The sequence below is a fragment of the Dasypus novemcinctus genome, chromosome 26, assembly GCF_030445035.2.
Source record: "Dasypus novemcinctus isolate mDasNov1 chromosome 26, mDasNov1.1.hap2, whole genome shotgun sequence".
Lineage (NCBI taxonomy): Eukaryota > Metazoa > Chordata > Mammalia > Cingulata > Dasypodidae > Dasypus > Dasypus novemcinctus.
The window spans coordinates 789,188-805,055 of record NC_080698.1 but is presented as its reverse complement, the minus strand read 5'-3'; the positions used below and the strand labels follow the sequence as shown (position 1 = coordinate 805,055).

At 39.4% G+C, this 15,868-nt stretch overlaps 1 protein-coding gene across 2 annotated transcripts in view; it reads right to left on the bottom strand.

Moving 5' to 3' along the window:
- The window catches only part of WDR48 (WD repeat domain 48), a 67,436-nt gene that overhangs the window by 31,127 nt on the left and 20,441 nt on the right, over nucleotides 1-15,868 (bottom strand). For both annotated transcript variants that reach the window (XM_004480720.4, XM_058288517.1), the window contains exons 6-7: nucleotides 15,379-15,467; nucleotides 14,940-15,041 (exon numbers count right to left, since the gene is read on the bottom strand). In XM_004480720.4, coding sequence (XP_004480777.2) covers nucleotides 14,940-15,041; nucleotides 15,379-15,467 — 191 coding nt within the window. The remainder of the gene's footprint in view (nucleotides 1-14,939; nucleotides 15,042-15,378; nucleotides 15,468-15,868) is intronic.

Genomic DNA, 15,868 nt, shown 5'->3' with positions numbered 1-15,868 from the left:
GGACTCACAGATAAAAGGCATGGCAAAGGACAGAGTTTAGGGCTTTCAATGTTGGAGTTTTGATGCTAAAGCTGGAGGCCCAGGGAGAGAGAGACAGAGTCGTTCACCTGATAGTCTACAGCTGACCTTGTGGAGAAAACAGAGGAGCTGAGTCCAGAGGAACCCGGGAAGCATGAACCCTCACAGATGTCAGCAGCCATCTTGTTCAAACACATGAAAATAGACTTTGATGTGGGAAGTAACTTATGCTTAACGGCCTGTGATCTGTAAGCTCCTACTCCAAATAAACACCCTTTATAAAAACCAACCAATTTCTGGTATTTTGCATCAGCACCCCTTTGGCTAATACAGAGGCATACAAGAGCAGACTCGAAATGATAGAAGAAAGAATAAGTGATACCAAAAATAAAACAGCTGAAATTGAAAGGAGAAAAAAATGGAAATAATTGAGCAGGGGCTCAGAGAGTTGAATGACAATACAAAATGCAGCAACATATGTGTCATGGGAGTTCCAGAAGGAGAAGAGAAGGGAAAAGGGGCAGAAAGAATATTTGAGGAAATAATTGCTGAAAATTTCTCAACTCTCACAAACAAAATGAACTTACATGCCCAAGAAGTGTACCATACCCCAATCAGAAAAAATTCGAATTGTCCTACTCTAAGACACATACTATTCAGAATGTCAAATGTCAAAGATAAAGAGAAAATTCTCAGAGCAGCAAGGGAGACGCAAACCATCGTGTACAAGGGATGTCTAGTAAAACTTAATGCTGATTTCTTTTCAGAAACCATGGAGGTGAGAAGACAATGCTATGATACAATTAGGATACTGAAAGAGAAAAACTGCCAGCTGAGAGTTCTTTATACAGTAAAAATGTCCATCAAATATGAAGGTGAGTATAAAATATTCACAAGCAAACAGAAACTAAAAGAGTTGGCAAAAAAGAATCCATGTTTGCAGAAAATATTAAAGGAAGCCTTAGAACCTTAAAGAAAAAGACAGGAGAGGCTTGGAGGAGAGTATAGTTCAAAGAATAGGGAAAGGAGAACCAAAAGAGTAAAAAGACAGACAAAATATGATATGACATATGAAAACCAAAGAATAAAATGGTAGAAGTAAATAGTGCACTTACAGTAATATCACTGAATGTGAATGAATTAAACTGCCCAATCAAAAGATACAGGCTGGGAAGCGGACTTGGCCCAGTGGTTAGGATGCCCGTCTACCAGATGGGAGGTCCACGGTTCAAACCCTGGGCCTCCTTGACCCGTGTGGAGCTGGCCCATGCGCAGTGCTGATGCGCGCAAGGGGTGCCCTGCCATGCAGGGGTGTCCCCCGTGTAGGGGAGCCCCATGTGCAAGGAGTGTGCCCCGTAAGGAGAGCTGCCCAGCACAAAATAAAGTTCAGCCTGCCGAGGAATGGCGCCACACACACGCAGAGCTGACGCAACAAAAGGAAACACAGATTCCCGTGCCACTGACAACAGAAGTGGACAAAGAACACGTAGCAAATAGACACAGAGAACAGACAAATGGGGCAGGGGGGAGAAGGGGAGAGAAATAAATAAATCTTAAAAAAAAAAAAAAGGAAAAAGATACAGGCTGACAGAATGAATAAAAAAATGTAAAGCCATCCATATGCTGTTTACAAGAAACTCACCTTAGACCCAGGGATACAAATCGGCTGAAAGTGAAAGGGTGGAAAGACACTCCACGTGAATAGTGACCAGAAAAGAGCAGGGATAGCTATAGCAATATCGGACCAAACAGATTTTAAATGCAAAATAGTTATAAAATATACAGAAGGCCATTATATATTAATAAAAGGGACAATCCACCAGGAAGATATAACAGTCATAAATATCTATGCACCTAACCAGGGTGCCCCAAAATACATGAGACAAACTCTGGGAAAACTGAAGGGAGAAATAACCACCTCTACAATAATTGTTAGAGACTCCAACACCTCACTCACATCATTAGATAGAACTAGACAGAAAATCAACAAGGAAACAGGGAAATTGAAGAATATGATTAACGAGTTAGACCTAACAGACATATACAGAACAATGCATCCAAATTCAGCAGGTTCTACATTCTTCTCAAGCGTCCATGGATCTTTCTCCAGGAGAGACCACATATTAAGGCACAATGCAGCTCTCAATAAATATGAAAAGACAGAAATTATACAAAGCACCTTCTCAGATCATAACTGGAAATCAATAACAGACAGGAAAAAGTAAATTCGCAAATGTGTGGAGGCTGAACAACACACTCCTAAATAATCAGTGGGTCAAAGAAGAAATTGCAACTGAAATCAGTAAATATATTGAGACAAATGAAAATGAGAACACAACCTATCAAAACTTACAGGATAGGCGGCAGACTTGGCCCAGTGGTTAGGGCGTCCATCTACCACATGGGAGGTCCGCAGTTCAAACCCCGGGCCTCCTTGACCCGTGCGGAGCTGGCCCATGCGCAGTACTTATGCGTGCAAGGAGTGCCGTGCCACGCAGGAGGGTCCCCCGCCTAGGGGAGCCCCATGTGCAAGGAATGCACCCCATAAGGAGAGCCGCCAAGTGTGAAACAAAGTGCAGCCTGCCCAGGAATGGTGCCGCACACACGGAGAGCTGATGCAGCAAGATGACGCAACAAAAGGAGACACAGATTCCCGTGCCACTGACAACAACAGAAGCAGACAAAGAAGACGCAGCAAATAGACACAGAGCAGACAACGGGGGGGGGGGGGGACGACGACGGCCAAATAAATAAATAAATCTTTAAAAAAAAATTACAGGATACAGCAAAGGCAGTCTTGAGAGGGAAATTTATAGCCCTAAATGCCTATATTAAAAAAGAAAAAAAAGAGTTAAACAAAGGTTGAACTGAACAACTAGAGAAACTAGAAAAAAGAACAGCAAACCAAATCCCAAGCAAGCAGAATGAAAGAAATAATAAACATTAGAGCAGAAATAAATGAAATTGAGAACCAAAAAATAGAGAAAATCAACAAAACTAAAAGCTGTTTCTGGGAAGCGGATCTGGCTCAACTGATAAGAGCATTCGCCTACTATATGGAGGGTCCAGGGTTCGATACCCAGGGCCTCCTGACCCATGTGGCTAGCTGGCCCACACGCAGTGCTGCCATGTGTAAGGAGTGCTGTGCCATGCATGGGTGCCCCCATGTAGGGGTGCCCCATGTGCAAGGAGTACACCCTGCAAGGAGAGCTGCCCCACATGAAAGAAAGCACAGCCCACCCAGAAGTGGCGCTGCACACACAGAGAGCTGACACAGCAAGATGACACAACAAAAAAAAAGAGATGCAGTTTCCTGGTGCCGTGGATAATGGAAGCGGACGCAGAAGAACACACAGTGAATGGACACAGAGAGCAGACAACGGGGGAGGGGGGGAAGGAGAGAGAAATAAATCTTAAAAAAAAAAAAAAGCTGGCTCTTTGAGAAGATCCAATAAAATTGACAAATCCGGGAAGCAGATTTGGTTCAACGGACAGAGCATGCGCCTACCACATGGGAGGTCCAGGGTTCAAACCCAGGGCCTCCTGACCCGTGTGATGAGCTGGCCCATGCGCAGTGCTGATGTGTGCAGAGTGCTGTGCCACACAGGGGTGTCCCCCACGTAGGGGAGCTCCACGCACAAGGAGTGCACGCCATAAGGAGAGTCATCCAGTGTGAAAAAGAGTGCAGCCTGCCCAGGAATGGCACCGCCCACGCTTCCCGTGTGGCTGACGATAACAGAAGCCGACAAAGAAACAAGACGCAGCAAATAGACACAGAGAACAGACAACTGCGGGGGGGGGGGGGGGGGGGGGGGCGGATTAAATAAATAAATTTAAAAATCTTTAAAAAAAAAAAAAATCTCCCAGCAAAGAAAAGCCCAGGACCAGATGGTTTCACAGGTGAATTCTACCACACATTTCAAAAAGAATTAACACCAATTCTGTTTAAACTCTTAGAAAGAATTGAAGGAGAGGGAAAATTACCCAACACATTTTACAAAGCCAAAATCACCCTAAAACCAAAGCCAGATAAAGATATAAAAAAAGAAAATTACAGACCAGTCTTTCTAATGAACATAGATGAAAAAATTCTCAACACAATGGGATTTACTCCTGGTATGCAAGGCTGGTTCAACGTAAAACAATCAAGTTTAATACATCACATCAACAAACTGAAGGAAAAAAACCACATGATCATCTCGACTTACACAGAAAAGGCATTCGACAAAATTCAGCATCCTTTTTTGATAAAAACACCTTCAAAAGATAGAAATGAGGGAAATTCCTCAATATGATAAAAGGCATATATGAAAACCCACAGCCAACATCATACTCAATGGGGAAAGGTTGAAAGCTTTCCCTCTAACGCTGGGAACAAGACAAGGACGCCCACAGTCACCACTGTGATTTAATATTTACTAGCAGTTCTAGCTAGGGCAATTAGACGAAAACAAAACAAAACAAAACGAATTAAAGGCATCCAAATAGGAAAACAGGAAGTTAAAGTCTCGCTGTTTGGGATGACATAATCCTATACTCAGAAAATTCTGAAGTATTCATGACAAAGCTACTTGAGCTAACAGACGAGTTCAGCTAAGTGGCAGGATACAAGATCAACACACAAAAATCAGTAATGTACACTAGTACTGAATGATCTGAGAAAATCAGTGGAAAAAATACACTTTCAATAGCAAGAAAAAGACTCAAATACCTAAGAATTACTTTAACCAAAAATGTACAGGACATATATGCACAAAACTACAAAATAAAGCGAAGAGATAGTTAAAAAGACTTAAACAAATGTAGACATTTCATGTTCATGGACTGGAAGAATATCGTGAGGATGTCAATCTTACCCAAACTGACTTAAAAATTCATTGCCAGCTGGACCCTGAGCCTCAACAGAGTTGCAACTCCTACTCTCCGGTTTGTTGCACTTACCCAGGTCAGCTAACAAGGAGATGAAGATGGTCAACCACCACACCAGGGAACTGAGAGTGCCTACAACTGCAAACAGGAGAATTGCATCCATCACCCATGTGGGATCTAAGTCCCCTCTCAGTTTAGAGGTGGAGGGGACATCACCATCCCAGGGTGCACAAGATGGAGGAATAAAATATGGATTAGAGTGGACTTACTGGTATTCTACTATAGAACTGTTGTGACTAGTAATGGAAGAAACTGTAGAACTGACCTGGAGAAAGTGGCCACTGTAGTTGCTGAGGGCAGGCAGAGGGAAGAAGAGATGTGATGTGGGGCATTTTCGGGACTTGGGGTTATCCTAAATGATAGTGCAGGGACAGATGCTGGACATTATATACTTTACCATAACCCACTAAATGTACTGGGGGAGAATGTATACTACAATGTAAACTATAATCCATGCAGTGTAGCAGTGCTCCGAAGTGTATTCACTAAATGCAATGAATGTGCCACAATGATGAAAGAAGTTGTTGGTGTGGGAGGAGTTGAAGGGGTGGGGTGTGGGGTATATGGGAACCTCTTATATTTTTTAATATATCATTTTTTTGTGATCTATGTGTCTTCTGAAAAACAATAATAAATAAAAGAAAAAAAATTCAGTGTAATACCAATCAAAATCCCAACCGCTTACTTTACATAATTAGAAAAGGAAATTACCAAATTCATTTGGAAGGGAAAGTACACCAAAATAGCCAAAAGCATTCTTAAAAAAAAAAGAGCAACATGGGAGGAATTTCACTGCCTGACCTTGAAACATATTACCAAGCTACAGTGGTCAAAACGCCACAGTACTGGCATAAAGACAGACACATCAATCAGTGGAATAGAATTGAGAATCTAGAAATAAACCCTCACCTGTATGGTCAACTGGTTTTTGACAAACCTATCACGGTAATGTTAACAGGTCAAAACAGTCTCTTCAACAAATGATGCTGGGACAACTGGATATCTGTAACCAAAAGAATGAAAGAGGGTCTCTATTCTCACTCCCTATAAAAGAATCAATTCAAAATGGATCAAAGACCTAAGTATAAAACCTAGTTCCATAAAACTACTAGAAGAAAATGTATGGAAAATCTTTAAGACCTTGTAGTAGGTGGTGGTTTCTTGGGCCTTACACCCAAAGCATGTACCATAAAAGAAAAAAATAGATAAATGGGACAGCCTCAAAATTAAACACTTTTGTACCTCACAGGACTGTGTCAAAAGGGTAAAAAGGCAGTCAACTCAATGGGAGAAAATATCTGGAAATCATATATCCGATAAGGGTCTACTATCCAGGATAAATAAAGAGATGTTACAACTCAACAATAAAAAGACAAGTGACCCAATTAAAAAATGGGCAAAAGACTTGAATAGACATTTGTCAAAAGAAGAAATACAAATGGCAAAAAAACACATGAAGAAATGTTCAACATCACTGATGATTAGGGAAATACAAAGAAAAACTACAATGAGGTATTATTTCACGCCTATCAGAATGGCCAGTATTAAAAAGAAACAGACAACTTCAAGTGTTGGAGAGGATGTGGAGAGATAGGAACTTATTTACTATTGGTAGGAATGTAGAATGGTACAGCCAATGTGGAGGACTGTTTGGCAGTTTCTAAAGAAGTTGAATTTAGATTTGTCACATGACCCTGCAATACCACTACTGGGTATCTACCCAGAAGAACTGAGAGCAGTGACACAAACAGACATCTACACACCAATGTTCATAGTGGAATTATTCATAATTGCCAAAAACTGGAAACAACCCAGGTATCCATCAACAGATGAACAGATAAATAATCTACGGTGTAGTCACTCGATGGAATATTATGCATCAGTAAGATGAAATGAAGTCGCAAAGCATATGAAAACATGGATGAACCTGCAGGACATTATGTTGAACTTAGCAAGTCAGACACCAAGGACTAATACTGTATGATTGATTCCGTTACTATGAACCAAATATATTGTGTAACATACTGTATGATTAAAAAAATTTTTTATATGTATCTAGTATATCTAAACAAGAAATGCATGTTTCTATTCAACTCTTTCCTTTTTAGTTTTTATTATTTTCAATTATTAAATGTACAAAAAGTTAAAAAAAATTTAAAAAAACTATACAGAAAAGGAGGTTGCATTAAAGAAAAAGAGGGACAAAAAATAATAAAGATGTTGAAAGAACTGATAAAAAGAAAAAATGCTAAAAAAAAAACAACAAAAGAAAGCAAAATGAAACAAAACTAGAAGACATGAAAAAAAAGAGGACAAAATGGCTAAAGTATTTACTTTACAGTAATAACACTGAATATTAATGGATTAAACTCCCCAATCAAAAGACAAAGATTGGCGAATGGATTTAAAAAGCATGCTCTAACCATATGTTGTTTACAAGAGTTCACTTTAGACCCAAGGACACAAAGAGGTTGAAAGTGAAAGGATGGGAAAAGATATTCCCTGCAAATAGTAACCAAAATAGAGCTGAGGTAACTATACTAATACCAGACAAAATAGGCTTAAAGTTGGAAGATTTTGAAGAGACAAAGGAGGACATTTTATGTTAATAAGAGTCAATCTACCAAGAAACAATATAACTGACTCATGATACCTCAAAATACATAAGGCCAACAATGCAAATCTGAAGGAAGAAGACACTTCAAAAGAAAACAGCTAAATACTTAAATACACTACTCTCATCAACAGACAGAACATCTAGACAGAAGATCAATAATTAAACAGAGAGCTTATATAATACGGCAAATGAATGAAACCTAACAGACACATACAGAACACTGTATCCCAAAACTTCTCAAGTGCATATGGATTGTTTTCTAGGACAGACCACATGTTGGGGTCACAAAACAAGTCTCAATAAATTAAAAAGACTGAAATTATACAAAGCATCTTCTCAGACCAGAATGAAATGAAGGTGGAAATCAGTAACAGGCAGAAAACCGGAAAATCCACAAAAACATAGAATTTAAACAATACATTCTTATGGGTCAGAGAAATTTCAAGGGAAATCAGAAAATATCTTACGACAAATGAAAATGAAAACACAACATATCAAAACTTATTGGACACAGCAAAGGCAGTCCTGAGAGGGAAATTTATAACCCTAAACTCTTACATTACAAGAGAAGAAAGAGCTAATATCAAAGACTTAGCTGTATACTTGGAGGAACTAGAAAAAGACTAGCAAACTAAAACCAAAGCAAGCAAAAGGAAAGATTAGAGCAGAAATAAATGAGAATACAAGAAACAATAAAATTGACAAACCTTTAGTTAGACTGACAAAGGAAAAAAAAAGAGGATGCAAATAAATAAAATCAGAAATTACTACTGATCCCACAGAAATAAAAAGGATCATACTATGAAAAACAGTATGCCAACCAATTAGACAACCTGCATGAAATGGTCAAATCCCTAGAAACACACAAAAAACTCTAAAAGAAATAGAAGATCTCAAAGGACAAGAGGTTGAACTAGTCATCAAAAACCTCCCAACAAAGAAAAGCTGAGGACCAGATGGCTTCACAGGTGAACTCTACCAAGCATTGCAAGAAGTAACACAATCCTGCTCAGACTTCCAAAAGAGTTGAACAGGAACACAATCCCAACTCATTCTATGAAGCCAACATCAGCCTAATACCAAAGACAGACAAGGATACTACAAGCAAGGTAAGTACTAACCACACCAATTTCTCATTAATATAGATGCAAAATTCCTCAAAAAATACTTGAAAATTGAATCCAACAGCATATTAAAAGAAATAAACACCATGATCAAGTGGGTTTTATCCCAGATATGCAAGAGTGGTTCAACATAAGGAAATAAATTAATATAATGCATCACATTACAAGAAATGAAGGTAAGCATACCGCCTGATCATTTCAATTGATGCAGGAAAGGCATTTGACAAAATCAGCATCCTTTCTTGATAAAAACACTTAGAAAACTAGGAATGGAAGGAAACTTCTGCAACATGAGAAAGGGCATATATGAAAAGCCAGCTAAGCTCATACTCAGTGGTAAAAGACTAAAAGCTTTCCTGCTAAGATCCGGTGGTTATTCAGCAGTGTGCTAGATGTTCTGGGCAGAGCAGTTAGGCAAGAAAAAGAAATAAAAGGCATCCAAATTGGAAAAAGAGAAGTAAAACTTTCACTATTTGCAGGTGACAAGATCCTATATATAGAAAGTCTCCTATATAAAGTCCTGAAAAATCCACAACAAAGCTATTAGAGCTAAAGAACGAATTCAGCAAAGTAAAGTGGTGGGATACAACATCAACACACAAAAATCAAGTGTTTTTATACGCTAGCAATGAGCAATCTGAGGAGGAAATCAAGAAAAAAAACTTCCACTTACAATAGCAACTAAAAGAATCAAATATCTAATGATACATTTAAACAAGGATGTAAAGAACTTATGGACAGAAAACTACAAAACATTGCTAAATGAAACAAAAGTCCTAAATAAATGGAAAGACATTCCATGCTCATGAAAGACTACATATATTGCGATGGTGTTGTTTATACCCAAAATGATTTACAGATTCAAAGCAATTCCAGTCAAAATTCCAACAGCCTACTTTGCAGAAATGGAAAAGTCAATTATCATATTTAGTTGAAGGTTAAGGGGCCCTGAACAGCCAAAACCATCTTGATAAAGAACAACAAGTCGGAGGACTCATACTTACTGATTTAGAGATTACAAAGTCACAGCGGTCAAAACAAAATGGCATAAGGATACACAAACCAATGGAATCAAATTACAAGGTCAGAAAGAGACCCTCATTCACATGTATGGCTGATTTTCTTGTCTTTTTTTAAAAAAAAAGATGAAGAGATCACACAAAACGTTACATTAAAAAACCTAAGCGGGGGAAACGGACTTTGGCCCAGTGGTTAGGGCGTCCGTCTACCATATGGGAGGTCCGCGGTTCAAACCCCGGGCCTCCTTGACCCGTGTGGAGCTGGCCATGTGCAGTGCTGATGCGCGCAAGGAGTGCCATGCCACGCAAGGGTGTCCCCCGCGTGGGGGAGCCCCACGCGCAAGGAGTGCGCCCGTGAGGAGAGCCGCCCAGCGTGAAAAGAAAGAGCAGCCTGCCCAGGAATGGTGCCGCCCACACTTCCCGTGCCGCTGACGACAACAGAAGCAGACAAAGAAACAAGACGCAGCAAATAGACACCAAGAACAGACAACCAGGGGAGGGGGGAGGGAATTAAATAAATAAATCTTTAAAAAAAAAAACAAAAACAAACGTAAGCGGTTCCCATATAGCCCCCTCCCCCCACCACACACATCAATATCCCCTTTCATCAGTAAGGCACATTCACTGCGGTTGATGAATACACTGCCACACCACATGGACCATAGTTCACATTGTAGTTCACACTCTCCCCGAGTCCATCCAGTGGGTTATGGCAGGATATACAATGTCCTCCATCTGTCCCTCCAATATCGTTCAGGACAACTCCAAGTCTTGAAAATGCCCCATATTACACCTCTTCCTTCCTCCCTCTCCCTGCCCTCAGCAACTCCCGTGGCCACAGTCTGCACATCAATGATAGCTGATTTTTTTTTTTTAAGATTTTATTTATTCCCCCCTTACCCCCATTCTCCCTGTTGTCTGCTCTCTGTGTTCATTTGCTATGTGTTCTTCTGTGTCTGCTTGTCTTCTCATTAGGTGGCTCCGGAAGTGATCCTGGGACCTTCAGGACTGGGAGAGAGGTGATTACTCTCTTATGCCACCCCAATTCCCTGTTCTGCTACGTCTTTTTTTCTCTCTTCTGTGTCTCTTGTTGTGTCATCTTGCCGCACGAGCTCTCAGATTCAGCCAGCACTCCTGGGCAGGGTGGCTTTCCTGTGCTGGGCGGCATTCCCATGCAGGGGGGCACTCTTGTGTGGGATGGCATTCCAGTGTGGGCTGGAACTCCACGTGGGTCAGCTTGCCCGTAGCAGGAGGCCCTGGGCATTGAACCCTGGACTTCCTATATAGACGGGAGCCCAAATGGTTGAGCAACATCTGTTTCCCAGCTAACAAGACCTTTTGACAAGATTATCAAGTATACTCAATTGGGAAGAATAATCTCTTCAACAAATCATGCTGGGAGAACTGGATATCCATATGTAAAAGAATGAAGGAGGATGCCTATTTCATACCACACACAAAATTTTACTCAAAATGGATCAGAGACCTGATTATAAGAATCTGGACTATAAAACTCCTTGAAAAAAATACAGGGAAATATCTTCAGAATCTTGTGATAGGCAATGGTTTCTTCGACTTTATACCCAAAGCACAAGCAACAAAAGAAAAAATAAAGGAGATCTAATCAAAATAAAAAACTTTTGTGCATCAAAGGATTTTATCAAGAAAGTGAAAAGACAACGTACTCAATGGGAGAGAATATTTGGAAACCATATTTCTGAATGTGTATCTAGAATATATAAAAAAATCCTACAACTCAACAATAAAAAGACAAAAACCCAATTAAAAAATGAGCAAAAGACTTGTGTAGACATTTCTTCAAAGAAGAAATATAAAGGGAAACGGACTTTGGCCCAGTGGTTGGGGCGTCCGTCTACCATATGGGAGGTCTGCGGTTCAAACCCCGGGCCTCCTTGACCCGTGTGGAGCTGGCCATGCGCAGCGCTGATGTGTGCAAGGAGTGCTGTGCCACGCAAGGGTGTCCCCCGCGTGGGGGAGCCCCACGCGCAAGGAGTGCGCCCGTGAGGAAAGCCGCCCAGCGTGAAAGAGAGGGAGCAGCCTGCCCAGGAATGGCGCCGCCCACACTTCCCGAGCCGCTGCCGACAGCAGAAGCGGACAAAGAAACAAGACGCAGCGGATGGACACCAAGAACAGACAACCAGGGGAGGGGGGGGAAATTAAAATAAATAAATAAATCTTTAAAAAAAAAAAAAAGAAATATAAATGGCTAAAATGCACATGAAAAGATGCTCAACATCATTAGCTATTAGGGAAATGCAAATCAAAACCACAATGACATACCATTTCACACCCCCTAGAATGCCTACTCTTAAAAAGCAGAAAATTACAAATGTTGGGAGAGGTAATGGAGAAATGGGAGCAAGCACTGGGTGCTTGTGAGAATGTACACCGGTGCAGCTGCTGTGGAAGACAGTTTTGCAGTTCCCCAGAATTATCGCTCTACTAGGTAAAAACCCTCAAGGAATCGGAAGCAGGGACTGATGTTTGTAACAGCATTTTCACAATTGCCAAAAGACGAAAACAACTCGATGGTTCAGCAACCAAAGACTGGATAAACTAAATGTGGTATTTACATACAATGGAATATCTTTCATCAGGTAAAAGGAGTGAAGTTCTGGTTTATGTGGCAATGTGGAAGAATCTTGAAGACATTATGCTGAGTGAAATAAGTGAGACACAAAAGGACAAATATTATAATGACCTCACTGATATGAAATAAGAATAAACAAACTCATAGAATCTAAAATATAAGTTACCAGGGATGGGTTGGAGGTAGAGAAAGGAGAGCTAATGCTTAATTAGTACAAAATTTCTATTTAGCTTGGCAGTAAATTTTGGAAATGGATGGTGGCTATGGTAACACAATACTGTGAGTGTAATTATACTGAATTATTATATGTGAAGTGATCAAAAGGGGGAGTTTTAGGTCATAAATGTTACTAGAATAAAAATTTTTACATATTATATTCCAATTTTTTATTATGTGCCAATCGTGTTCTTTTGAGCCTTTTCTTCTATTCTCAGATCCCATCATCATGTATTGCATTTAATCATCATTATCCTTTTAGTTTCTATTTTTAAAAAATATTGTGAAAACAAATTACATAACATAAATCTTCCCATCTCAGCTCCTCCCAAGTATACCCTTCAGTGGAATCAATCACATTCATAGTGGTGCTGTACACTCACCACCATCCACTATTAGAACTTTTCCTTCACCCCATACAGAAAACCTTACACTCAGTTTGCACTAATTCTGCATTCCCTCCCCTCACGCCCTGTAACTTTTCCTCAACTTTCTGTCTTCACGAGTTTGCATATTCTCTGGTATTTTCTTTTCTTTGTGGTTACTATGGGGTTTAAAATTAACATTCTAAATCTTTAACAGTATTGCCTGCTTTGATCACCTAAGTGCTTTAAAGTGAATATGGTGAAAGATTTTTTCCTATCAAATGATAATCCTTCATTGGTTCATTTTCTGTGATAAAGAAGCTTTGAAAGTAATATTTATACAAAAAACAATATATTAAATATATAATACTCTTTAGAAACATAGACTATAAAGTTGGAAGGGAACTTGGAAATCATCCAGTCTACCAATCCTGTTTTATAGATTATAGATAGAGAGGTTGAAGTCCAGAGAAATTTACTCACTTGCTTCCTTTTCCAAAATTCTGACCCCCATTTTACCAATTATTTTCAGTCATTTTCTAATAGAGAATATTTGTGCAATTGCTTTCACTCTTTATAAAACAAACATAATTTAATTAAAATATTTTTCCCCCAATAATAAGGAAACTTGAGAATAGTACTGCATAGCTGTTATACTTCAAGAAGGCAAGAATGACAGCTGCTCACCCTGCATTTCCAGGAGCACCTGGCACCTGGGACTACACTAACACAAGGTGTTATGAGGTGGAACGTGGGGACTGCCTACCCTAATGTAAACTACTGGCCACAAGTAATAGGACAACTTTAACATTCCTTCATCAGTTCTAACAAAGATACCACACTGATTGCAAGGAGTTAACAACAGGGAATATATATACGGGAATGCTGTCTTCTTTACATGATTTTTCTGTACACCTACAACTACTCTCATTTACAAAATTGAAAAGAAAAAATGCGGATGCAAAGGAACTCAGAAACACTAGAAAATGTCCTGGATTACAGACAAGAACATATTCATGACCTCTAAACCATTCTCTGGCAATGTTTTATGATTCCCACTTTGCAGATCTGTACACTGAGGACTAGCCAAGTGAAATCCTCCCTGCAAGGCCATGGCACATTTACCACGATCTTCCACATCTCCCTTCACAGGCCTCCTCAAGCTGGCTTCTGCAAAACCATTTCCTTCTGTTGGCTAGTTCTTCAAGTCTTCCTCTCACCTCTGGCGACAGACAAAGGTTTTTTTCTGACGCCACGTGCAGGTGCCTCCATGGAATTTCTGAGATGCCATCTCCACAAGTGTTTCTCACCTCACCTTCTCTCTCATCTCCCTTTCATAATCCCTTCACAATCAATTCCAACCAGCCCTGGACTTATCTATCACTGCCCTCTGAAAAAAAAAATGAAATGGTGCTCAGTTTTTCTTGTTTCTAAAGCATCTATACTGATGGTAAATTATTTTTCTACTGTCGCCAAAGAAAGAAAAATAAAATTGTGATTCACAATCCACAAATTGTGTAGCTGACACAAAACTATTAGATGTTCACATATTACCAAAATGTATTTCTTTGAAATGCTGGCTCTAAACATGTTAGGAAACTAAAGTTAAAGATTATATTCACATAGTCAACTCACAAGATCTGCCCTGAGGTCAGACCCACTGTGAAGAAATTTTCACTGACTACAAGGCAGAAAGCAGTCAATACCAAATCTTCCTTTTGCTTTACACATGGTAATATTTTATTAATAAATTGTTTTAGCATGTAACCATCATAATTGCATAGACTCATCTACATTAGAAATATTGAGGGAATTCCCCATTCTGCGTTTATTTAAAAGTGATGCAAATAAGATATAATTTTAAAATGCGGATTATATGTACAATTGAGTACTTTAAAGATTTAAGAAATAGACCACGATTTATAATATATGTGGCTTTGGTTCAAATCAACCTATGTTAAAAGATATAAAGGGGGGAGATTTGTGCTATCTGGAATTTCTGACAAGGCCACTGGGGACGTGCCCAACAAAACTGCATACCTGTGTGCCATCTCTGTTCAACAGCAGTGCTTTGACATTATCTGTGTGCCCTTTGAGCTTCATTAACTTCGCACATGTTCTTGGGTCCCACACCCTTAAAACCTGGGGAGTTTTAACAGAACATTACATCAACTGAGTGCAAATGCATTCCAATTTAAGTAATAGATGGCTTTTTTAGTCAAATGACGACCACTAAATTCTGAGAGGCAAGGTATAAAGCTGCGGCCTCTCCAAGTAGAAGGAAGCCTCTCATGTCAAGAAATGCGCTTTAAGTCCACACCCCACCACACGCACAGCAGCTAAGATCTTATTTGTACAAAACCTTTCTTTTGGCATTCATCAGGCAAAACTGTTGTCTATAAATTTAATAACTGCTCAGATTAAATTTTTGTGGTTTTCTAGTGTTCAAACAGAAAATCAACTTTAAGGACCCCCTTACCTTCTCGGTGGATCCTGATACAATGATTGTTCCCAGTTGATTCATTGCCAAGCTATAAATGGAATCTTTGTTCCCACTTAGAGAAGAAGCTATTAAAGATAAATGGAACTAAATGTTAACAAAATCACTGGCTGTTGCAAAGTCAGTCAGCAAAACTTGCAAGTTTAATCACTCAATTTAAATATCTTATCTTCATGCTTGCTCTAAGGAAAAGAAATTTACTTATTATGTAGATAATTCTGAGCAATGATATTATTTACATCTTTTCTGGACTTGAGTATACAAAGGAAGCGTTCAATAAATATCTGAATTGACTTGCACTGCCATTTAAAAACTATCCACATAAGTAACATAGTTTTATACATGCACCAATAAATTTGGAAAGAGTCCAATCTCACCAGTATTCAGTGAAAGACAAATCAAAACGAAAATACCATTTTCATTTTCCAAAACAAAAAACAAGGAAATACTTAATTCTGAAAAAAGTACG